We start from the raw sequence: 27,004 nt of genomic DNA, 5'->3' as shown, positions 1-27,004 counted from the left end.
GGGCCATAGAGCGCGGCCACGGACGCCGACAGACTCATAAAAATATTCTATTGTCTATTTGTCATTATGTGTACTGTAGCGTAGTCAAAAACTTTTTCATTTGTAAGGTTTTATTTATCATAATTGATACTGTCCGGACAATCATTTTAAATATATTCGATTTGTTCTATAGAATAAGTTTTTATATTGAAGTGTGTGACTTCACCTCTCGAGCCAAAACAATAAACGTCGTGATATCGAATCAGTTTTTCATTTTGAGCAAGATAATTATCTCCCAGTCCTACAGTACCTTGTCGATATTAAAGTAATTGACAGGAGCGAGTCGTTATTTATTTCATCATTATGAAAGATTATCCGTGACTGACAACACCCGCACTTTGTCTACATAACAATACGACTATCATGGAAGCATTATGTGAACATCAGAGTCGACAACAGTCGTATATTCATTCCTAATTTAGAAAATCTTAAATTGGCTTTTATACATTTCTTAGTCTATACTGTTGTACTGTCTAGATGAATTTGAAGTACATTTAATTTGAAAATGATGCGATAATGTGCCGTTTAGGTGTGCTTACGTTCTGCACGCGGTCGGGCCCCTCGGTGTTGAGGAAGACCTCGGCCTCGCTGGTCTCGTGCATGAGGTACGTGATGGCGTCCTTCAGCGACGAGTGGTTGAAGCGCAGCCCGTCGCGCAGCTTCGTCGCCGTACTCTACAATACGGTTCAAAAATAATTTGACAATTATATTCTGTATGCTGCAAAATATGGCAATGAAGTTTAAACAATATCAACATGATTACTACATCAGTTCAAAAACTTACTACCGTTCGAATTTTGATGATTATTTAACTAAAAAAATATCATGTTATTAATTTCCGTCTGTCCTAACGAGAAATCGACCTCCAGTTCATGAAATGCGAATACATTTTAGACTACGCTGGTATGCAGGGGCACTCACGTTGAGCTGCGCGGAGTAGTCGAGCATGGGCCGCAGCACGTCGCGCATGAGCGCCGCCAGCGCCGCCGCCGCGCTGCGCAGCGACCGCGCCTCCTCCGCCAGCTGCGGCCGCTGCAGCGACGCCGCCGTGCTGTTCAGCTGCCGCGCCAGCGAGTCCAGCGCCAGCGTCGTCATGTTGGTCTCCAGCGCCGCCAGGATGCGCTCGAAGTCGAAGTCGGAGAGCCCGCTGTCGGCCAGGCGCCGCAGCTTGTCGCGCGCGCCGGGCCGCAGGATGGCCACGGGCCGCTCGCCCGGCAGCAGCGGCCGCAGCGCCGCCACGTGCCGCGTCAGCGAGCCCCGCACCGCCTCGCTCGTGTCCGACAGGTTCACCAGCCGGTGCAGGTGCAGCACCTGCGAGAGTTACACATACCTATGCCAACACTTACATGAAGCAACTGGCGCACTGTTCGCAACTAGTTTTAATGAAAGGATTCATAATAATACTGTGGAGCATAGGTTACTGACTACCTATGCTCCACAATAGCAATAGGTCAATAAGCACGAAACGGCAGCAGCGCGGCTGTGAAGGCGCGGCTCGCGGTGCACACATGTGCACGGGCTAGCGTGGAGGAGGATGTGCACCTGGTAGATGGTCTGGTTGTCGTGGCAGCGCAGCAGCGCGGCTGTGAAGGCGCGGCTCGCGGTGCACACATGTGCACGGGCTAGCGTGGAGGAGGATGTGCACCTGGTAGATGGTCTGGTTGTCGTGGCAGCGCAGCAGCGCGGCTGTGAAGGCGCGGCTCGCGGTGCACACATGTGCACGGGCTAGCGTGGAGGAGGATGTGCACCTGGTAGATGGTCTGGTTGTCGTGGCAGCGCAGCAGCGCGGCTGTGAAGGCGCGGCTCGCGGTGCACACATGTGCACGGGCTAGCGTGGAGGAGGATGTGCACCTGGTAGATGGTCTGGTTGTCGTGGCAGCGCAGCAGCGCGGCCGTCATGTTGAAGTCGGGGTCGCGGCGCTCGTTGAACAGCATGTTCTCGAAGTCCACCAGCTGCTCCAGGTCGCCGAACAGACGGTTGTCGCGCGGCTCACTGAAATGTGTCAGCGATTAAAATTAACTATTACGTCAATAAAATAAGCACTTTTTGCACCATTGATAATGTTTAACGCGTTTAAACATAGTGACATCATACTTTAACATCTCCTGTGTTCTGATGTTCTAGAAAAGAAATTAATTAAATATAATGAAAATCAAGATAATTTAGTGTTGTTTATTCTCACGTGAGAGGGTCGCAGACGAAGCGCTGTGTGGCGACGCCGACGATGAAGTAGACGAGCAGCACCAGCGTGACGGCGCTGCCCAGCAGGAACATGGCGCCCATGCCGCTACACACACACACAATGTGAATGATGACGTCACTCGAGAGAAGACAAGCCGCAGTGAGGGAGACGCTTACCAGAGCAGGCTCTTGGAGCCGGCGCCCTTGTTGCAGCAGTCGCTGGCGCCGTACACGTCGGGGCGCTTGCCGCACACGCCGCACATGAGCCCCCACGCCAGCAGGCACGTGATCTGCAACACTCGCGCGTCACGCCCAGCCGCTGCCCGCGGGGCGGCTCTACGCCACCGAGCCGAGCACGTCGTTCGGGGCGTCAACAACGAGCCAACAACGAACACTGTCCTCGAACGAAGTTTTCCGCAGAAAGCTCGCGGCTTTTGGCGAATATCTACGATATTATTATTAACGAAACGCTCGCAGCGCGTTCGTTCCAGGCTTGTAAGTCGGTCCACACTAGACGAATTGTGTTCGCCTCGTGCTCTCCTCGTACTCGGCTCTCCAAGCGTAGACGCAGCAAAATAAATGTGAAGAACTTAAGAAGTCTTAAGAAGTATTACATAATAGAGTACCTACGTAGGAGTTGCATAAGGGAGTTTATAGGGAGTAAATTAGGGAATACATACGAAAGTACATAAAAAAGAATAAGTCATCATTAAAACATTTGGATTGTAGTAGATACAATGTCAACCATATCTATCAGAGATATCAACAAGTTGAGCATAGTGGTGTGTACTGACCAGCAGCAGTGCGATGGCGGCGGCCAGGCCGGCGTAGCGGCGGTAGGGCCCGTAGGTGGCGTGTAGGCGCCGCAGCTCTGCCGCGCTCGACTCCTGCCGCTGCAGCACTGCGCTGGCGTTGCCGGCCATCCACGTGATCTCGTCCGCCACGCCCGCCAACTTCTTGCCTTCACAGAGGACATTCAATCATCAACTAACATCGTCCAAGCAACCAAAACTGGCTCAAAGCGAATGTTGTTAGGCAGTGTGTGGTACCGATGTCAGCGATGGCTTGCGAGACGTCGGGCATGTGCTGGTCCACGGAGCGCTGGATGCCGCGCTGGATGTCGCTGAACACCTGCTGCCCCGCCGCCACCTCGCTCTTGATGTCGCTGTCTAGCAGCGCCGACACGTTGTTCAGCAACTCCGTCACGTCCGGCATCTAACCCATCACAGTTTATTTACTACGACCTATTTGCTAATTGAGTTGCAATTTCGTTGGGGTCACCTCTCAGTCTACCAGGACACACCTGAGTACCATTGTTCAACCTCTTCAACCCAGTTGGTCAACACTTTACCCCTTCGTAAAACTATAGTTATCAAGCTTTATTTTCATTACCCATGTAGAGGTACTACAACTGACAACACCGCCATCTACACCCATAACGTCCCAGGAGCAGGAGCCCAGATGTTATCAAGCCTTCCGAAATATGTAGGAACTCGTTACGACTAAGATGTCGCCCATCCACGGACCAACCGTGGCAAGTAAAGTTTATGCTTTATACATATATTTATACATGCGGTTGTTAATAGGCACATGCTAAATTATCATGTGACCTCGTTATAAACTCTGAACAAGAACTATTTTGCTTCAATGTGGTTTGTAAATTCCCAACAACAGGAAATTTCATATTTTTTTGTATTTTCTACAATTAATAACTCTGAAGTCACAAAACATTTGTAGGAATTCATGAATAACTAGCATTTGCTTTCATTAATTTTATATTTATATTTCCTTTTTCCTCAAATATGTTAATAAATACAATATTCATAAAATTAATAGTTACAACATGTAGGTATATTGTATAAGCTAAAATTAGTATTGTTTCGATAAGAATACTTACAGTTGGGAAATACTTGTCGAGCATCTATCCAGGCAAGCGTGAAACATTGTATTAGTGACGTATGTACATTATAATATGTAAGCAGAGGGTCCAAGCTGTTTATTGGCTAGGTTATCAGGAATGCGCTCATAATAATGAAGAGTAGAAGTATTGAGCCAGTGGAGTGAAGCGAGTGCTTACCTGGCTGTACTGTATCTCGGTGTCGAGCTGGCCGATCTTGTACTTGTCCTGTAGCGCGCGGCACTTGGGCTGGTCGCACTTGGCGAGCGTCTGCAGCAGCTGGTTCTTGACCTTGCGGAGGCCTGCGCAGAGAGGCGTCATGTAGCGGCATGGTTGCGGTGTGGGGGCGGAGTGGGGCGGCGGGGTACGCACCGGTGTTGAGCTCCTCGGCCTTGGCGCGCAGCGTGGCGGTGAGCGCGTGCACGCTGCGCAGCTGCTCGCGCACGCCGTCCAGCTGCTGCACCAGCTTGTTGAGCGTCGTGACCGACACCGCGCGCGAGAACTCGCCCAGCTTCACCGACGCCGTCACGCCAATACCTGCCACACCACATTACTATATCATACTAATTGCTAATCAAAACTATGAGGAAATCGATCAAATTGCCTTGCAATTGTGCAATAAATTTATTTTATTATTGTAACGATTTTATTATATGTAACCTATTGTTCTGTTCAATAGTTTACAAACCAAGCTTAAGGGGAAAATGCAATAAATAAACTGAAGACTAGTAAGTAATGTCCTGTTAGTGGCATGCGTCACACTTACTGTACAGCATGGAGTTGAGCTTGATCTCCAGCTCTCTGTAGTTAACGACGAGCAGCCAGCGCGCATGCGCCTGAGTGGCGTTGAGGAACTCGCGCGCATCCCGGATGCCCGCCTTCAGGGAGTCGGCCGCCTCCGCGCTGCCCGTCTCCACCTGCGAGTCGGTCGCGAACGCGCACACCACGCCGAACCTGCCGACACACTCAATCGTCACGGAGCCCAACCAGCAGCACTACACCTACAGGTATATTTCTATGGGAAGCTTACAAGAAGAGCGTGAGTAGTCCGATGAGTATGATGGCGAGGATTCCCTTGAGACAAGCGTCGTACTTGCGGTCGAAGGGACGGCGCCGCCTGCCCATGCGGCACCAGTAGCAGCAGCACCAGAACAGGCTACAAGCACGAGACACCAAAATAGTGAATAAGTCCATTAGGATTATATTTAACTACTGCGCAATTTTTTTGGTGGTTGGCAAAAAACAATATCAAGTCCTATGTGGACTATTTGTCAAGAATTTTCTTGACTAATACTAACCTATTTAGGTTTTCTTTAATTTATTTCTTTTTGTTTTGACGTGCTTGCACGATGGTTTTTTTTAATGTACATGGAATTTTTATTTTAAATATGTGATTAAAATAATATGAATTTTAAACATTAGCATTATATGTATATTTATGAGCGGGCTGGATGTTAATATGATGCAGCAGACAGTTACCCGGCCAGGGGCAGGATAGCGATGAGCAGCACGGCGACCACGATGACGGCGGTAGGGCCCGCGTAGTGCACGAGCAGCGCGCGCCACTCCTCCTTCAGCGGCTTGACGTACGCGTGCCCGTCCGACACCGTCACCATGCCTGCAACAACACCATCACTTATTACATTCAATCAGACTAATTATGTGTCATGTGTCATCTGTGTTTCGGAGGGCACCTTAAGAGGACGAATTGGAATTTTTGGCGCCAAGGATCTCAATTTTTCTCAGTAAATACAAAACGGATCAAAATACAACTTGGTTACCTGAAAGTTCATGATATAAACCTTATTTTGTTAGACGTAGAAACATGATTAGGTAACTTTTATAACAGAGAAAAATACACGGAGGAGAAAAGACTAGCGGAGATGCCCTAACGAAAAATCTCCTAACAAAGCAGCGCGCCAAAATTCGGGTGAGCGGGGGACGAGGAACGTTACTGTCTCCACCCGTGCTCCACCCTTATACGCCTTTTATGGGAAGCCACCCATTTTTTGTAAATCCATCTAGCGTGGAATAGGATAATTAAAATCTAACCCTAAACTAACATCGATCACTAGTGACATACTCAAAAGTAAAGTAAATAGGTACTCAAAATTAATAATTCTTTTAGGGCTGATTTTTCAATCATCAGTTAACTTCTATCTGAGGAATAAATACGGCGGTTTGACATATTTTCCATAGAAAAGCTGTCAAAACGTTAAAAATATTCCTCAGATAGAAGTTATCTGGCGATTGAAAAATCAGCCCTTAAAATAGTAATTCAATTAGAAAGTTTAAAGAAGCATTCATTTGAAATGAACGAAGAAAAAGAGAGATAAAAAGTTAGAAAATTAATTGTTATATAAGTATTATTTTGTGCAGAGAACTTGCCCCACAACAATTTACTCCTCCAGAAATGAAATAGGTATCTAGGAACCATTAAACGGAGACTCGATGAAAAATCATTTTTATTCACCACGGGTCTAAAATACCCCCATGGTGTAATTTAAGTATCAACTTATGGCATTGTGTTAGTTCGTCTACTAGCCACTATGGCATCACAAGCACGAAAACTCGTTCTATTTGTTCTAGAACCGTGCTGCGATGACTGTTGTTATTTTCGATGTTGCCACATTACGAAATTCAGCAAGAAAAATGGGAATTAAAATTATAGGGACAGTGTTTATCAAATTAGAGTTTTCACAACTGTATCATAACGGCGCAACCACTAAATAAGTAGCAGACTTTATGTGAGTCGGATGTTGCTCTGAGTAAAGGTACATTCAAAAAATATGTACGGCAAGAGAGATATACATACCTATGTAAAACATTGCTGATCTATTCTAATATTATAAAGAGGAAAACTTTGTTTTTTTGTTTGGTTGTAATGGATAAACTCAAAAACTACTGGACCGATTTTAAATATTCTTTCACCATTAGAAAGCTATATTATCTGCAAGTAACATAGGCTATATTTTATCCCGGTGCGGGCTCGTAGCTCCCACGGTACGCGGGTGAAACCGCGGGAAAACGGCTAGTGATGAATATAAATAAATCTACATAGTTAGAGTTATGATTAATTTTAAGATAATTGCAGCTTTTTTAAATAAGACCTTTTTTAAGAATGGGTGATTGCATTTTCGATGTCTGGTAGCACTTAATTTTGTAACGGGTCTCTCTGTCTTGATGAACACAATTTTACTTCAAATATACGTAAGTCGACTACTTACCGAAAGATGGTGTTTTTATAATATAAAATTTTCATGATATCATATGTTTTGGTTTGTAAATAATCTATAAAAAAACTTGTAGGATGCTAGGAAAAATGAAGCTGCTTTTTAAGGCAAAAATTGGTACCAATAATATACATTGATACAAGATTGATACGAAAATAATACAAATTCACTGAGAGGTTCTAGAAATGCAGCTATTCGACGACAGATGTCTCTAGCAAAAAATATGTTTTAAAGTTAAAATATTACTTACACGTGAAATGTTATCCTATGGTATGTTTGAGTTTGGATCCTGAACAATTTCTACAATTAATGATAGCGCATTTCATCGTTTTAATCGAGTAACAAATAAAATCTGTTGAAATTGTGGTAAAAATACAACTATGACAAGATGTCAGTTTGATGTAAAGGACGGTATATGGGCGGTGTCCAGCCACGCCTGCCGTGACGTAGTCGTGACGTATTTGACCTACCTGAAGGCGCGTGACCTACCTGCGTTAGGGCATCTCCGCTAGTCTTTTCTCCTTCGTGGAAAAATATATCAAACATACCTCTTTTTAAAAAGAGATTCACATATTATGGGCAAACGGGACCGATTTAAGCCTCTTAACTTTTTTAGTAGTTGAGTATATACATACTCTTTAAAATTGTAGAAGGATTTTTTATCAAATTATCATTTCTAAATAATAAAATTACAAAACCATTTTGTCGCTTACGACTTTTAGTTATAAGCTAGCGCGCGTATTGTTATCCTCGCCCCGCTCAGGCGCTCCGACCCCTTTTGGCGCCTTAGATGCGCGTGCCGGTTATGGAATTATTGTTGACCAATTCGTCGCCTTAAACTGTATCTCCCGGCTGCCATTTTACATTCTTGGCAGTCGTTACGGTTAGTCAGAAGAAGCCAGGAAGTCTGACACCAGTCTTACCAAGGGGTAATAGGTTGTCCGGGTAACTGGGTTGAGGAGGTCAGATAGGCAGGTGCTCTTTGTAAAACACTACTTCTCAGCTGCATCTGGCCGCCATGCAACTAAAAGCCGACCCCAACATACTTCGGGAAAACAAAACATACCTAGTTGTCTCAGGTGATGCTGATGTTGACGAATGTCACCCTGTGGTTACAGTGTGTTTCATAAAATCTAGGCCTACCTAGGCATACTTAGATTATTGTAATCAATAATCCTTATCTTGGTAACGTCCCATATAGTCCATTTAAGAAGGTTACAATTTTTATATGACTTTTTACACAAATACATATTTAAAAAATACAGCTTACTGCTGAAAATAATTATTCAATCAATTTCGTTTTTTTATTCTTGTATTTACATTGATTTTTAATCGCATTTTATAAAGTAAAAACTTAAACATCTGTTGAACACTTGACAAAAAAAAGTGTGGCTGCAAAAGGGACCTTATTTCAACCTCATAATTTGTCATTTTTTAGACAAGTGTTTAACAGAAGTTTAAAAGCTTTTGTGGTACGACGGTTAAGGTTTTAGAACGGCTTGTCATTGTTCTACAAACATAAGAGCTCTTTCAATTGCATCTCATCAAGCGTGAGAATTCATTTGATGGCCCTATAACGACGTTACTGCTCTAAATTAAGCTTTATAGCCGTATAGTTAAAGTGTAAATTGAAACGCGAAAACTAAAGCACATGTGGATGTGATGGCCTGTTTAGTTAGACCAATTTATTAGTACGTAGGAAAGTGGCCACCGTTATGATCAGTTTAATCAAGCTCCGCAACTTGTCCCACATTACAACTACAACACACCCAACCAGATATAACAAGCGAGTTAAATTCTGTAGTTCACGAAATTGCACGGCAAAATATTAATCGACACAAGTTTTATTGCCATTCTTTGTATATGGCGCGATAATAGAAAATAGTGCTTTATTTCGAGTAGTCATACAGTGGCTCGTTGGTCTAGGGGTATGATTTTCGCTTAGGGTGCGAGAGGTCCCGGGTTCAAATCCCGGACGAGCCCAAACTTTTATTTTGCATTTTTTTTTTGTCATATTTTTTATTGCTACCGAATACAGCATTGATGCCATTTTTTGCACTAACCATGCTATGAAGGCTCTCAAGTGTTTCAGATTACGTATGTATATTTGCAATAACAACGTCACGGCACGCGACCGAGGGCGCTGATCTTGTCTCCGCGCCGCTGACGCCCAGCCACCGGCACAGGGTCAACACACTTCCTCGCAGCTAGCTGCTGGTTCTCACGAAACGTCGCACTCTAACCCACTACTTCCAATCAATTAATTTATAGATTACCTACGTTTTTTTTTATAATATATCAAAAGCTCTACATAATATGTAGAGCTTTTGATATATTATAAAAATATTAGCAATATGAGCCAACACAATTATATCTTAGCCTTATAGCAATCTTTTCTCGCTTATAATGGCCATTGTTTAAACAAGGAAAGAAAACACGTTAAAGAATAGCATAAGTTATGCAAAATTTACATAATATTCATTATCGGTTTTTATAATCAAAAGTTATTCGTGATTAACAATGGACCATTATCGAATTCTCTTGTGGTCCTCTCAAACAACTTCACAACAAGTAATTTATAAAGCTGTTACATCGAATTTTACAGATCAGAAGATTTAATAGACAGACGAAATGGGAGAAAGAGTTCTTCTAATATCTATCTAATTTAGAAACCCGCATGGTCTCACCAATTGAATGAGATGAGTGTGATGTAGTTCTTATTGTTTGCTGATGACACGTCTCTCATTTTTAAAGTTGATAGGTATAGAGAAGATTTTGATGACGTAAATTCGTGTCTTTCATAAGTAACGCACAGGTTCACAGCCAATAATTTGGTTTTGAATGCGAAGAAAACCAAATGTATTAAATTTACTTTGCCTAACGTAAAAAATCTCGGTCCCAGTGTAATTTTAAACAATGAAGAAATTGAAACTGTCCAAGCTACTACTTTTCTATGGAATAACTGTAGACTGCAAAATTCAATGGGGTGAGCATATAACTGGCCTCACGAGTAAACTAAGCTCTGCTGCGTACGCTCTCACCGATGTGGCCACGGCGCGTTTAGTGTAGGTACTTCAGTTATTTCCACAGCGTTATGTCCCACGGAATTTTTGTGGTTGGCAATGCTGACGACAGGAAATGTCTTCGTGCTACAGAAGCGCACTGTACTAGAGTCTCCCTAAGGCAAAGGTTTAAGGATATTGGTGTTCTGAATGTGGCGTCTCAATATATGTATGCCAATATAGTATATGTAAGGCAAAACATACACATATTTAGTAAAAATAGTGACGTGCACAATTTCAACACTAGAAATAAACATAAATTAACCGCATCCAACTATCGATTATCGAGTGCACGGTTCATTTGCGGGCCTTTGTAAGTGCATCTATAATAGAATCCCAGTTAATTTGTAAGAACTAACGGACAGTTCTTTTAAAATAAAAAATAAGGATATTCTTATTAAAAAGGCTTATTATAATGTTAATGAGTACACTGCTCAGGAGCAATTTTGGTGCAAAGGTGAAATATATCATTTCTTACAGAAAAATTGATACGTAATCGAAGTCCAGTACATAAAGTTGCACTAGCACCACAGATTATATAATAGTTTGCTAGCACGTCGGGTTTTAGAGATATACCCCTCCTAAAGTACCAAAAGCGATTTTTTTTAAGGATAGCAAAATTGTTTTTTAGTTTCTAACTAAAACATTATATAGTACTACTTTCCCCGCATTAACCCCATTTTAATTTTTGCAAAATTGTTTTTTAGTTTCTGTCTATAGCATTATACAGTACTACTCTTCCCGATTGAAATTCATTTTTATTTCGAACGCTAAGAGTTTAAATTTTCATGAAATATGTATACAGCTACGATAGTCCGATCTTCCCCATATTTTATTTGGCCTGTTAGTTTGAAAAAACTCCACTTTAGATATAAAATGGTATATACATATTGAGAAAGAAAACTCGCAAAAATGTAAATTAAAATGGGGTTAATGCGGGGAAAGTAGTACTATATAATGTTTTAGTTAGAAATTACTAGAAAATTCTGCTGTCCCCAAAACATTACATCAAATTTCGAAAAACGCGTTTTTGGTAATTTAAGAGAGGTAATCCCGACGTGCTAGTGCAACTTTATGTTCTGAATTTCGATTACGTATCAATCATTCTACAAGAAATTGTATATTTCACCTTTGCACCAAAAAAATAATAATAATTTGTTGACCAGTGTTATTTCACAGATGGCAACTCTGAAGTGAACAAAAAGTGTCTTTCATTTTATTTGTGAATAATTTGAAACAAAGCTGAATTGTATAAGTTGTAATTTAATTATAATTAAATTGTTATAGACAGCTGTGTTGCTGGGAAGTTTGTTCTTTACCACTTCTTCTTCCCAGCCATAACACTAGGAAGTGGTGAAAGTTTTGGGTGTGCTGTCTTTTTGTAAATTTAACGTGAAAGAGTGCTAAAAACTAGCCTAGTTTCAAAAAACGTTTTCGACTTTGACTGTGACTTGAATTGAAGTTATCGCAGGTATGTAGGTGCGACCATAATAAATGACTTTATGAATTCTAAATTTATAAATTTAAAAAAAAAAAATCAAAACGTTGTGAGGACTAATCATGATTCCATTCCATTAACCATGATCAAAGCAGGAGTCTCCAAAGACGCCTCGAGGAAAGGATATCATTTAGGTAACAATCCCAAACTTCATTATTCTATGTTCCCATTCGGCAAAACGTGTTATAGGTAAAGGTTTGCTTGATTAAGGAATCGACGAAGTGGCAAAAAAGCCCGAAAATACTACAATAGTCTACGAAACAATGTAATGAGCACGAGCTAATGTTTAATAAAATACACGTTATTTACATTTGAGTACCTTGGCCGTGCGCGCGCACCGCTCTGGTGGGCGCCCTAACTGCACCGGCCAACGTAAGCGATACGCTGCGTAATGCGCAATTGCGTGCACTTCACACTCGTGAATATGTTGAAGGCTTCAAGATTATGCCTCGACTAATGATGATGACCTCATTCTGTTTTCAGCCCAATATAATCTATTGACGAAGCTTTGAAAGGGAAAGGGAAATACAACAGTTATTTAGAATCCGCGTGAAAATAATGAAACACGGATTAAGGATATAGAATACTTATAAAAGGAAAAAATTAAATAATGATGGCTTTGACATAATATATTTCAACAGGCACGATTTTGACGGCAAAAAAAGATAACACTTAGAATTGCCAGACTTTTGATAAACATTTCCTGAAAAACAATGAAACTAACTAAATCTATTTATCAAACCGCAGCAAGCGTCACGAGTCTGCCGACACTTTCATAATTACATCAAGTTCCAATCCAATCATGGAAAGACTGTTGCAACTTTGATTACAATAATAGACAAGAGTCTTGTGGAAGACAAGCGAAAAGATCAAAAGCTGAAAAATAAATCTTAGTAATATCTACGTAGCTCCAGTTCAGCCGAAAACCTATTTAACACATTTTAACAATCAACCATATTTCTCGAATACAACTTAAAATATAAATAAGGTGGAGTCGTCTCGCCTTGATCCGAATCGCGTCACACACAAGCGATGATGCCGAACCGGTACAGTTACTGCTCGGCTGCACGGCAGAGGTACGTGCCAGGCTCTAAGCGCCGTTCGTAATGTCGACGCTACATATCTGATCACTTCGGATTCTTTCATCTCTCGTCTAAAATACTAACATCTGGGTGAATCTAGCGCCACTTTTCAGGGTGGCAGTTGTAAGGTCATGAATGAATATTGTAATTTGAGTGTAAGCCGCAGTGGCCATTATTTGTGCAACCTTGTGTTCCGTGAGGTTAGTTACAGTGTGGCCGGTGATGATGTAACCACTAATCGTTTTATTTAGTAACCCCTTTTTTACAGTTGGTAAATAATCGACGCACTAATTCTGTTAGTGTACTGTACTTAATTATGCGAACCACTTAAGACAATAACGATAAACCTACTAGTTTTTGGTGTGGGTAAAAGTATAGTCCGTAATAAAAATATGAACTCAACAAATATGCCAGGCAAGCCTTAGAAAGCGTGTTTCGAGTTGCGTACTTCACAATTTTGGGACGGGAACCTTATTGAAAACTTCGAGTAAGAATGAAAGTGAAGGGTCACTTGTAAAGGAGCTTGGAGTCCGAGTCGCTCATTATATCCAGATATTGTTGGTAAAGTACCCTCCACGTTGCGACAGGCGACTCTCCGTTGAGAGCTCCTCACTAAATGACCCTCACAACTTACCAGAAAATACTTCAAAAGCATCAATATTACGAAGTTTATTTGTAAAAATAATCAACAAAATTAATGTCATTCATTTTTGAGAAAAAATAATAGAATAACAAAAATACTTCCCGTAATGGGAAACGAACCCGAGCCTGGGTGAGAGCCAGGTATCCTAGTCACTCCACCTTACGGGATCTCCTGATAATGCTCATTAAACCGATAACAAAAATAAATCTAAACCAATTTCTTGCAGATCACCTATTAATTTTGGCGAACGAACCCAGGGGTCATCGCACTGTGTCCAAATTCGTTCTGTAAGTACCTGTTGCTGAGGGGTGGAGCTCGGCTCGACGGGACGTGTCGCTGGATATACCAAATTAGTGGTGTCTTTATTGCAATTTCTAGATATGCAAATAAATATTCCTTCTAGTCTCTATTCACTTGTTTGTTGTGGTTTGTCGACGTTTCGGTCACAAGCAAACGACACAGTCGACAAACATATTAAACAACGTTATTTTAAGTGATTATTTTATTGAAAAAAAAAAGACTACAATATCCTCACAATCAAGATGTCGCCAAAGCACAAGACAGTGCAAGTAGAAACTTTGAGCAGAAACAATAGGACACCCCTGGCAAGAGAGCGCGGAGGCGGAGCGACGGGGCGGTGGGGGGTGCTGCCGCCGCACCGCCATCGCCAGGCCCTTTGTGAGCCGGTGCAGCGGATCGATAGCTGGAGCGCCGCCACGCGAACATTGCCACACACCGGGATGCCTACATACGTTCTTATTCAACAACTACATGTAAATAACTGCCGCCTAATAGATCGCTTTCCGACATCAAATTGCCTACATTCATAAAATGGTTCCGATTCGTCATCAGTACTTTATTTATTTTGTTAAACTTACTATCAACAAGAAAAGCTTTGCTATATTCTAATATTTAAAATAAAAATTATAATGGTTTATAGGTTCAACCTATATAACCTATTAGGTTGGTTCCCAAAAACCCAGCTCAGCGGACTGTTTAATCAAGCAAGCGGATACTCCCACACTGCAGCTTGAACGAACTGTGTGAGTACAAAAAAAAAACTGGGTTAGTATCTGCTACAGAATTTAATAGTGACGACACGTTGCACTAGTTCATTAGGCTGACCAGTGGCGTTTGCCGGTGTGATGGCGAGCAACTCATAGTATTCGTATAGAAACAGGATCCGAACTACCGACTCAAGTGATACCTAATCCCCGTCTGTTTGTGTAACATTTGGCGGCGGACACGTGCATCATACCGGGACACCAATCATTATACTTTGTTTAGCATTCTACGAATTTAGTTGAATTATTGTAACAACACTTCAAACAACTTCTACAACATACTTCAAAATACGTAGTTGATAAAAAAAAAAAATTGTTTTTTTTTTTTTTGAGTGGAAGCATTATTGCTTCCACTCATAACTTTATTGTGAAAACAATTCAACTGCCTGTCTGTCGCTAGTAGATTGAAATGAAAGTAGTGAATCACGTTGAAGTGTGATGAATCAGCTGTCGCGATTACATAGGCAGGCAATGATTGTGTCAGCAGATCAGTCTCACCAGGTGTGTCAGTGGCAGTTGCCCTGTCATCCTTGACAATTCAAGACAATTCTGCAACTCGACAGTGAAACCATTGCGAATTATTCAACACCGCGTCTTATTTCAATTATAACACAATACTCGAGGACATGCCTTCTGGTAAGTTCTGCCCTGATAACAAAGAATGCAGTAATCGACATTTTTTAGATGTTCACTTTTTTCCAGAAATGGTATCCCAAGAGGTTCATGTGCATGTAAATATATAATAATAGATTTTCATAAAATATATTATGACCAATAAAATACGAACATCTTGCTCAGATGATGATGATGATATGTTTTTTGCGTTTATCTCGTAACCGCCATTTTGCGATTACTGCATTCTTAGTTATGGAAGAAGAATGGATAAAGTGAGGAATGATTACATTAGAGGAAGTCTGAAAGTAGCGCCAGTTACAGAAAAGATGAGAAGTAGAAGATTGTCGTGGTATGGGCATGTAATGAGGAGGGATGATACGCATGCAACAAAGTGTGTGCTAGGTATGTATGGATGGAGAGGAAGAGGAAGACCTAAGAAAAGATGGATGGATTGCCTGAAAGATGATATGAATAGGAAGGGAGTGAATGTCAGTATGACGAGTGACAGGGGAAAATGGAAGAAAATGACATATTGCGCCGACCCCAAGTAAAATTTGGGAACAGGGCAGGAGAAAGAAAGAAGAAGAAGTTATGACGGCAGAGTTTGTGTCGTGAACAATTACAATTGAATCACGACAGACACAGAAAAGAAAAGCCTTTTCAATAGAAACGAAATATCACATTTAGAATCGGACACTTACTAATTATAACTCCAAAAACTCACACAAGTTGTATCTGTCTATATATCGGGTGTGTCGTAGTACCTATCCACATTAAATTGAATACGTTAATCTATATATATGTTACAGCCATAGTGATTAAATAGATATTTTGACTAGACAATATGACAAATTAATCACTTTATCTGGATATAATTCATAATAGCTGGTCAAAGTTAGCCAAAGTAATAAAATATGGAATAAATAACGTACTACGGGCTTATCCTTTAAAACGACTCAAGTTATTATCGACTTTTCTATATACATATAATAAATCTGTAGAAAAGTAATTTTTGTACATTGAAGAAATTGACAAAAAAAATAGCCAGCATTTTAAAGGATAACTAACAGAACCCAATTCCATCATTTTTGTCTGTTTGTCTGTTCGCGATTCACGTAAAATCTACGAATTAAATGCAGACAATGCTTATATACAAAAATTCTACGTAACTTGGGGTATTACTTAGTTTTTGTTTCATCGAAATCGATTCACTCTATCAAAAGATATGATTAATTTTGTGAATTCAAGATGTAAAATATTACGACACGCAATCTATTTGTCAAAACTGTACATTTGAATGTTGTACTTATATTAGTTGATCGGCCTATTATTAATCTTTACACAGAAAATCACACCTTTATAAGTAACTTCAGAAGAAAAAAGAATGAAAATTTTGTTTAGCCAAGGTTAAAGTAGCTCTATCTGTGGTAAATAAAATACATCTTTGTCAAAGGAGCGAGGTGGTAAATGACAATATTACCATACATTCTTTATAGAGGATTATTATTTCAACAGATGGAGTTGTGTATTTTCCGTAATTCACCATATTTTAACACGTAGTGTAATTTTTCGATAGACATTTCAATAGTGTTTGTCAGTTTGCCGTGCCACATCAAAATCCAACTATAATTATTACCTTCATGAAAAGAAAATTAATAGTTCTCAGCCAAATTTAAAACGGTGCCATCTAAATTATTTTTTGAACGTTATGTCAAAAATTATGACTTTAGTGGAACAATTAATTATCATTTAAGTAACAGATGGAGTTCATATCAGGATTTTTTCATAAACATAGTTTAGCTTATCTTCCACTAATGTGGTGGCCTTAAAACAAATTACTTTGAGTGAGTAGTATTAAGTAGACCTTAATTATTTTTTCTGATGCAAAATATGTAAACTTATTATAATCCTAGAAGAAATGAGGATCTATCTCTCGCAAGCGCTGCTAAGCGTGAGGTAGGTAATGTAGGATTCTGTAGCTTTAAAAACAAGCCCAGATACAAAGTGCAGATAAGAAATGGGAGCTTTCTCTATTTAATACCATACACACGTAAAATGCTTTATGCGTCTGAAAACGTACAAATTACGCGCCGCATACCAGAGACATGCTTACTTTCAACTTCTGATCGCAAATACACTGTTCACGATTACGAACAGTCTCCGTAAGACCCGAGCCAAGTCTAAAAACCCTAAAAAACACCTTTTATATAAAACCAGGCCTCTGTCACTCGACGTACTTGCGCGCGATAAATGCCTACCGCTCGCTGGGTTACCGGTAGCCCCACGCGGCACAGGGCTTTTAACAGCCGCTCGCGACGCGCGCGTTTTATGTTTATTATTTTTATTTGTGAACATGACGACCTCTGGCCAGTTATGTGCTGTGCTTGGTTGCAGATCAAGTAAAAGAAAAAATATAAAGCTTACGTTTTTCCATTTACCTATAGATGTAGACAGGTCAGTTATTGTTAATTTTTTATTTGGTTTTTAAAATTATCTAATTAACTGAAGAACTATTTTGATTTGTGTAGGTGTATATTGTGATTATTGTAGGAAAATATTAAGGTTTCCTATTATATATGTATAGGCATTTAGAAATATTTTATACCTATGTATGAATATACATAGGTTTCTATTTTTTAAAGTAAAAATACTTCTTTGTCATTTTAAAAATAAGCAACTTACTTTAGATACTTAAATTATAGATACTTATACCTTACACTTATACATGCAATGATTACCGAGTTTTGTAGCTAAAAACATTTTGAGTATAAGTAGGTGTAGTTCTCGTCCAACTAAATGGTGGCTTGGAACATTGCATATATCGCTGCGCAGAAACCAATTTTGGGTACCTAAGTAGGTATGTATCAGCGGTCAGCGGTGTTGTGCCAGGGGTAATAGGTAAGTATAGGATACTTGCGTGTTCTGTGCTCGAAAAGTAGTTGGGCACCTCCATTGATTTGGGGAGTCAGTTACAAATAAGCGTAACTTTGCTTCCCTATTTAATTGTAAGAGGCAACCCTACGCTCGCTGTCGGCACGGTCGCGGTCACTGAACTGTGCGCTATCGCATTGAAATAACAATCGAGCGCTGGAGCTTTTAAGGTTCATTTTCTAACGCAGCTATGAATTTGTAGGTAGTCGGGGAACTTGTAGGTGCTTATAACAGTAGGTATGCACTTTTTTGTATGGAGTGATTTATCTGTTACGTAGTAACTATTATATAATCTGTGATAAAACTACGTTTGATGTCATTTAATCACAAAGACAAAATTGTTCTCTGTTGCAAATCCTATCCACCTATATCCTATCCTAATCCAGAATGCATTGCAGGTGTGCATTGCACAAAAACCAATGGTATCCTATTCGAGAAGTCAAAAGAGTTGACCTGCCAACGTCAGCTTCTGCGCTAAGCAAGTGTTCTTAATAGTACCATCAGAATTACATTCATCGTTGAATGAGGTGAATAAATTTTCAGAAACCACAATAATAGTAGGAGCCAAAGCGTATGATCGCTTCATAGAGCTCTGATTGGCCCCAGGTGACCAAGTCAGGTCTGATTTGTTCGTTCATCAGATCTTTGAAAGTGTTTCGGTGGATACTTACTGTCGTCCTGTTTACGTGTGACACAAAATATGGTATATAAACGTCCTCCGCAAGAGCGAAATTTTCCCGGTGTGCGGTAGTGACGCACAGTATACACTTATGTTTCTTTTGATTTGCTGGCTCCACCAAGAAATGACAAATTGCGAGCGTACATTCTGAAAATCTTGGCAAAACTGCAGGTTTCAAGTACGAACTACGAACACATGAAGTGGACTCTCACAGATACGTACATTTTGCCTATTCGTGAACTAATGCAAACATTTCGGTGGAGTCCCGGCTTAGGCCTCCCCCACATTAGGCGTGCGCGATCCTCGGGCGTGTGAGTAGCGCGGGCGCCGCGCGTGCGTCGCGAGCGCGTTGCGTGAGCGTCGCGTTTTGCTGCCCTGCGGCATTTGCAGCGCGCACGCGCCGCGCTCCTTGACGTTTAACTGCTAAGGCGTTTAGCGGGCGGCGGGGATAGCGGGCGAAGGGGTAAGAACGCAACTCGAGCGCCGCGTGCTCGCCGCGAGCGCGTCGCTTGCACTCTTCACACATGCCGCAGGGCAGCAAAACGCGACGTTCACGCAGCGCGCTCGCGACGCCCGCGCTACTCACACGCCTGAGGATCGCGCACGCCTAATGTGAGGTCAGCCTTACCATAGTGAATAAGTGAAACTATCCTACCCTATGCGCCTGCTGATGATGATGACTCATTTTATCATCCATCCAGCTATTCCCCAACTATGTTGGTGTTGGCTTCCAGTCACCGAATCTGTTTGAGTACCAATATTTTGCTTGGAGCGACTACCTATCTACAATCCAGTCAACTACACAAGACGATATCCATGGTAAGACTGACAGACTTTCTGGCTTCTGATTAGTCGCAGCAGCTGCAGAAAATGTACAAATGACAGCTTTGTCAGACTCAAAGCATGTAGACGTAGATTATAGCTGTTTCCTGTGAAAATTACTTACGCACCATACGTAATAATTTTCCAAATTGGCTGAACAACGTCACAAACTTTACTTCTTTTGTTTAGATAAATGGTCACATCCACAACACAACCTTGATCAATGAATCTATGCGACTGCTAAGTGCTAATCCTAATTATACTGTCACGTGAAAGAATGCACCTATGGGATAAGTAGTATTTTGACGATTCTATATTGCCCACGCAGACGAAGTTGCGGGCAACAGCTAGTTTTATAATGAATCATCAAATGACTCCTCCCGCTGTGGGTTAGAAGCATGAGGGAGTGTCAGACTGTTAGTGACTTAAACCCACTTGGGTTAACTGAATTTATTTTAGGAGCCCGTGGTACAACGCACCCGGCCGACACGGGCCCGTGTCTCCTAGGAGACGGAAGGACGATGAGCCACCGAGTGTCAGTGGTCGAGAGTCGTCTCTCGACACCTGGCGCCCGTGGTGTCTTCCATGTCCATGGCAGCAGCTGGGGTGAGAGGTGTGAACTTATCTAGCAAGTCTGCTTCGCAAAAGGAGACGACGGCATCCCATTGCCTCTCTCCCATAACCTCTCACTCCGCACCATGGCTTGAATCAGGGCCGGGCACGAGAGGTCACTGCTGCCGATTGCCTCGAGGAGGACATAGCGGTGCCCCTCCCAGGTATGCGCGCGCGCGGTTACGTCTGAACGATTATTAACTAACTCATATAAATAAGACCCGCGCGATTTCCATGCGATTCTATAATCGCGCGGTTCCCGCCGTGTCTGAACTAGCGCTTATATGAGTTAGTTAGTAATCGTTCAGACATAACCGCGCGGTTACCGCAACCCAACCGCCGTTTCTATTACTATGGAGTCTTTACTTTGCGTTCAGTTGCGTTGCGGATACCGCGCGGTGAGCATGTCACTGCTCGTGAGTTCGCCATGGATCGTTTCGACACTGAACTATTTATTGATGAGGTGGAGAAGAGACCTGCAATATGGGACATTCAGTGTGATGATTACTCAAATAAAATTATCAAGAACCGAGCTTGGCAAGAGTTGGTGGAGATATTTGGAAATTGCGAAGACACGGTGGAAAAAAAGAATACTGACCATGACCTAGACTGAACTGAACTGACCATGTACTAGTCGGTCACGTAATATTGGATGCACCCAATACCGCCTTTTCCTTTTCTTTTTTTTAAAGAGCAACCACAGTAAACACACTGTTTCGTCGACCTCCATTTTGAAACTGACGCTAACACGCGCGAAATCGCATACTAACCGCGCGTGTCTGAATAACATCACAATTTTGCGGTTTCAAACCGCGCGATTCGTAAACGCACGATTCCCGCATGTCTGAACGCAGCTTAATTGTGCACAATCGCCAGCTCCAGCCAGCCACGGGCTGCCAGGCCTGGTTGATCTCGCATTGATAGAAAATTCCACATAATAAAGTTACTGCAAACGGGTCTTGCAAAAGTGGTCGGTGTAATCGCGGCAGCGCTTCTGGGAAGGGCTATCAAGTGCCCATGTCTACATCTACATTTGAGTATATCGTAGCAGGCACGTTGTACACACGACAACAGACTATCGACACCTAACGCTCTTTTAATATATAGCTAGGTACAGTTTGGAACCGTTGCTTTATATTTATTTGCAGTTCTCTATAACTTTAATAAAGTAGATAGCCATTATTACAAACATAATAATATGATCAATTTGAACATGCTCTCTACAGTCGCCGCGAGATGGAGATATTTTGTTAATTTAAAGTGAACCGACGATGATCTCCCAGCAATGTTTCGCTTTACTCACTGGTTCGAGTAAAACTACTTGATGAATTGTTTTGAGAACACAGCTCGGTTCCTTACCTGGGAACAAAAAAAAATATAACATCAAAACACATTCTGTTGTGCGTTATCGTGGGGAATTTTAGTGAGTTAGTGAAACAATTGAAATAGAGGCTTATTATTTATGGGGCACTGTCATGAACAAGAAAAATCCAAGGGTGTATCTCTCGAGGGACAGGGCGTGCGAAACTCAATATCAAATGCACTAAAATATCAGACACAAAGAAAACAACGCCATAAAGTTATTAAGTCTAAACTGGTATTTGAGATGAATCACTTGCTAACCCACACAACAAACGAAGTTATGACAACGTACACATCGAAAGATTTCATCAAAACTGGCATTTTTTACGATAAATGTTATTAAACTTCGTATAAGATAAAGGAGAAGGTGTATTACGTGTTTACAGTTTTATAAGGGTGTCAGAAAAACTTAGTGATGCATGCGAACGGGCGCAAAGGGGTCAGTTAGACGCCGACCCTTCAGATGCCCCTCGAGATGAGAACGACCCACTGGGTCGCGAACTTTGGGACACTTTAGGCCTACATGTGCCTCTCCCGAATGTATTTTGGGCACTAGAAAGGTTCACTGAAGGGCGAGTGGCACCGTCATTGTAATACTGGAAACTTTAAACTACGTTTGAAGGTAAACTAGTGTTTATACTATTAGGCAGCTGGCGGTTCTAGGCCATTGGTATCGTTACAAAGTTTTTTATTGTATGTTGATTGACTGCGTGTTGGTGGCTTAGTTATGTATGACGTAGCATCAAGAATTATAACATAACAAGAAACATTTTTGGACAAATATCAGTAAAGTTTTATTGTTATTGTCATGCACTATCAAATAATAAACAAACAGACTAACATTACAAGGGTATTAAGTGGTAAACCTACAATGAAGTAAAGTGTTGATAAGACGCGATAATACTTGGTGTTAGGGAAGTCCCGCGCCACGTCGTGACTCTTGCTGTGCTGTGCCGGTATTGGGAAAGCGGCCGTGCAATGCCCTGCTTCGACAATACCAAACGATATCGTAGAAATGCTTTCAGCTGCGCGTACGTGCGTCTCACTTTCCCACGGCACGAGTAAATCCACAATAGCATTTATGTTTATAATGACCCTGTCTTCAAAATCCTTGCCTTAGTTGGTAAAAATGGCTGTATACATCAATACTCTCCTAGCTAGATCCATTCTACTGAATAGTCTTATGAAAACATAGGAAAATTGCAATTCAATGTTATGCACTTTTCTTTGGATGTAAATGGATCAAAATACAGCATAAGCGTAAAATTTACTGGCTGCCTGATTAGCTGACTTATCAATAGACGCATAGCTGAAACAGCTAATAGTACAACAGAAGTGTGACAGTGGTTGTACAGCTTGTAATGCGGTAATTCTTGCTACAGTGCCCGCCGGTGAGAGTCGCGTGCTATTACATTGTACACAGGTGCTGCCTAATAAGGTCATCAAATTGGAAGCATTACAATAGCAGGGATTGCAGTACTGTTCCGCGTGAGGCAGCAACAGTACAGTGTTGAACAAGACAGCATGTGCCGTGATGTGCAGGGCAGGGGTCAACGCACGACCTCACTAAAACGATCGATGGCATACTATCAATGGCGTGAGTGGAAACTGTAACAGCGCCTGCTTTATTAGCATCAAACTGCTCTGGTATTGGGGACACGTGTTCCCAAACACGAACATTATCTATACAACGACACTGATCAAAGTATTCATCATATTGCTGCCTGATAATAACAGTCTTATACATTATCCCTACTAATATTATAAATGCGAAAGAAATGTCTGTCTGTTACGCTTTCATGCCTAAACCACTGAACTGATTTTAGTAAAATTTGGTACTAAGATAGAGTTGACCTTGGGAAAGAACATAGGGTAGTTTCTATCCCGGACTTTTGAAGAGTTCTCTTAGATGCGCGATATAACCGAACTTGACGCGGGCGAAGCCGCTGCCGCGCTGGTGGAAGCTAGTAATTTTTATATAACAGCATGTGTAATTCCCTTTTAGGATCTATAATCACTTACAATTAAAACAGAGTTCTATACTTGTTGGTAATTTGATATCAGGTACCGGAAATGATATGACGATTAGTCAATTCAACAGAATATTTTTCAAATTGTATAAATAGATCATTATCAATCGTATAAATGGATAGATCAATCGACCTTTTTCGTCGTAATGGGTATAATTTGTATTAGTTGGTGTTGACAGGCAGAATCTGCTGATTAAAGATATGCGTAAAAACCAGCAAAATTTCAGCTATCGGCAGCGCCATGACACAAGCAAGCCCGTCAGTCCTAGTTAGCAGTTAGCACTAGCTATGCATACAGTAGCAAGATTTAACAAAGAGTTACTAAAGAAAAACGTACACCACAATCATTTTAATTGAACCTATTTTTAAGTTATTATCCAATTTGGCTATCTATACTTGACTAGAGTTCCGATTAAAACAGGAACACAGGAAAACAGGAAAGAAGGTATATCGCTAATTATAATAATGTATTGTGATTATAAAAAAAAAAAACTTATTTTTTAAAGTACAAGAGTACAAGGTTGTTTTTGAACTGTGTGCTCAATTTTGATTACCGAGGTATCGAGTGTTAGGAAATGACTAAATGCAATTTTACCAGAAAGCTATAAATATAGTTGAATTTATACAAGAAAGTTTGGCTCATAATGTAACGAATCGACGCGGTGTAATGAAACAATCATCTCCTGTGGTGGTATTTTGCTCCGAACCCAGACCTGGTTATGTCGGAGCTGTGTGAAATATAAACAAAAGCCGCCGTAAACCTTATTGCGATATCTGGCGGACACCGGGCGCACAGGGGACCGAATTCGATCGATGTCGAGGCAGGAAGGGTTGATAAATTGGATGGGGATAATCAAGAGATCAACGAGCCTGGCAAATGTCTCGACGAGACGCAAGCATTATTTGTGGGATATGTTTCTATATCACACAAATCTATAATGGATAATAATATGATCTAATGATCATTAAAATTACCAGTATCTCAAAAAGTAGACCAAGTACAAGTTGCAAAATTCTTAGGTATTATGATAGATAGCCAACTTACCTGCAAGCCACAGGCAGAAGAGATATGCAAAAGATTAAGTACAGCGGCTTATGTGCTTTTCAGTCTATCAAAAAAAGTCAATATGGCTACCAGACTTGTTGCTTATCATGGTTTGGTGGCATCAATACTCAGATTCGGAATTATATTCTGGGGAAATTGTAGTCTGAGAGAACAGGTATTCAAAGCCCAAAAAAGATGCATAAGAGCTATGTGTAACATTAAAGTAACAGACAGCTGTGTGCCTGCATTTAAGTCCCTAAACTTACTAACACTTCCATCACCGTACATTCTCGAAATAGCTGTCTTTGTAAAATCAAATATGCATCTTTTTACTAAATTGTCTGAAAATAGGAAAAGACCACTAAGAAAGCAATATACCAACAACTTGTGTGTAAATGAGCATAAGACAGCTTTATATAAGAAAAGTGTTCTAGGTATGTGCCCGGTTATATTCAACAAAATACCAGATAGCATTAAAAATGAACCCATGTCAATCTTTAAAAAAAAATTAACATCCTACTTATTAAAGAAATGTTATTATTCCATCTGTGAATTTATAAGTGATAAAATAGACATTGTATAGCATCCAATTTTAATATTGTTATTAACCTAATCATCCTCCGAGCCTTTTTCCCAAACATGTTGGGGTTGGCTTCCAGTCTAACCGGATTCAGCTGAGTACCAGTGCTTTACAAGAAGCGACTGCCTATTAACCTAATGTAGTAACGTAAATTAACTTATTGAAATTAATCAAAGTTCCTAATTTTGCATGCCTAAGTTAAGGTAGAATGTACAAGGATCGCCAATTGCATTTTTGTAACATCTGTATTTATATTGTACCTACATTCCGTTGCAAATAAACTATTATTCTATTCTATTCTCAAAGTATTGACATTACCAATATTATTGACGAGACTGTGACAAAAAATTGCAAAAACCTACACTACGTACATTGCGAATTCTGAAATAATGAAATTGTTCCAAGATACTTATATGTCAATAAACTGTTTTTGTTTACAATTTTTAACACATATTTGGATTTTTTCAATTACTTTTATTGGTTTGAGAAAGAATCAAGTTAATGGAATGATGAGCATCGAGAGAGAAGTGGGGACGTGTTACCGTTGAATGAGGTACAGATACCGGCACGGATATTGGGCTCTCGGCGGAAGAGTGGGAATCGCTTTGCGCACCCGTACGCATAAGGCAATAAGGCAGTAAATCGCTTCTGCGCAGGTGAAGGTCATGGCTCGATATCCGTGCCGATAACTGTAATAGCGGCACGTCTCTAGCGCAGCCCGCCTCTTGCATTACACTCGTGGGCTCTAGTAGAGCTCTAAAAAGCTGGCAGTACAAAGTAGGCAAAAATTAAAAAAAAAAAGCTCAAAATTTGTTGCTAATTTGTTGCTAATTAGTTGCCAAATAATCGATTTTTTTGCTTTTGCCGATTTCGAGAAATCGTCAACAATGCTAGCTTCACCATAAGCTGGCATGGATTATAAGATAAAAGTAAAGGTAAAATAAACAAAATCACTACAAATTTGTTGCTAATTTGTTGCTGTATAACCAAAATAAATTTGAGGTGCAAAAATATTTTTTTTTTCAAATAGAAAATTTTTATTTGCTTAGTGATTTTGTTTATTTTACCTTTACTTTTATCTTATAATCCATGCCAGCTTATGGTGAAGCTAGCATTGTTGACGATTTCTCGAAATCGGCAAAAGCAAAAAAATCGATTATTTGGCAACTAATTAGCAACAAATTAGCAACAAATTTTGAGCTTTTTTTTTTAATTTTTGCCCACTTTGTACTGCCAGCTTTTTAGAGCTCTCTAGTAGTGTGCAACTTACGTCGGAACCCAAAAAAATACGGAAATCAAACTCAATAGTTTATTCAAGAACAAGTTGCTGCAAATTATTAATGAGTAACATTTCCGTGCATGATAGTCTAAAAATTGTCTGAAGCTCTTCTGAACGGTACTGAACTATTCAGCACTGTTTGTATTGCACGCAAGGTATATTATTACTAATTGCTGGAGCTAATTGCGTATAACTCAACAATACCAGTGTGTAGGATTGCAAATTACAATACAACAAAGGCATCTCAATGAACCTTGGTACCGTGCATCCATAAAGTAACGTGCATCTCAAGTTTGTATCCCGCGGTCAGTACGATGATTCTTTTGGGCCTTCTCATTATTCTGTTTTT

General features: G+C 40.7%; 1 protein-coding gene and 1 non-coding gene across 6 annotated transcripts in view; one reads left to right on the top strand and one right to left on the bottom strand.

Moving 5' to 3' along the window:
- Positions 1-27,004, bottom strand: part of LOC124632890 (prominin-like protein) — a 61,767-nt gene that overhangs the window by 11,728 nt on the left and 23,035 nt on the right. For all 5 annotated transcript variants that reach the window (XM_047167882.1, XM_047167884.1, XM_047167883.1 and 2 more), the window contains exons 2-13: positions 5,598-5,736; positions 5,149-5,274; positions 4,885-5,072; positions 4,491-4,655; positions 4,299-4,420; positions 3,271-3,436; positions 3,016-3,182; positions 2,399-2,511; positions 2,223-2,327; positions 1,891-2,032; positions 961-1,350; positions 579-713 (exon numbers count right to left, since the gene is read on the bottom strand). In XM_047167882.1, coding sequence (XP_047023838.1) covers positions 579-713; positions 961-1,350; positions 1,891-2,032; positions 2,223-2,327; positions 2,399-2,511; positions 3,016-3,182; positions 3,271-3,436; positions 4,299-4,420; positions 4,491-4,655; positions 4,885-5,072; positions 5,149-5,274; positions 5,598-5,736 — 1,958 coding nt within the window. The remainder of the gene's footprint in view (positions 1-578; positions 714-960; positions 1,351-1,890; positions 2,033-2,222; positions 2,328-2,398; positions 2,512-3,015; positions 3,183-3,270; positions 3,437-4,298; positions 4,421-4,490; positions 4,656-4,884; positions 5,073-5,148; positions 5,275-5,597; positions 5,737-27,004) is intronic.
- Positions 9,263-9,334, top strand: Trnap-agg. Its single transcript has one exon. It is a non-coding gene; the product is annotated as a tRNA-Pro (tRNA).

The sequence above is a fragment of the Helicoverpa zea genome, chromosome 9 (assembly GCF_022581195.2).
Source record: "Helicoverpa zea isolate HzStark_Cry1AcR chromosome 9, ilHelZeax1.1, whole genome shotgun sequence".
Lineage (NCBI taxonomy): Eukaryota > Metazoa > Arthropoda > Insecta > Lepidoptera > Noctuidae > Helicoverpa > Helicoverpa zea.
This window is presented reverse-complemented; position numbering and strand designations above follow the sequence as displayed.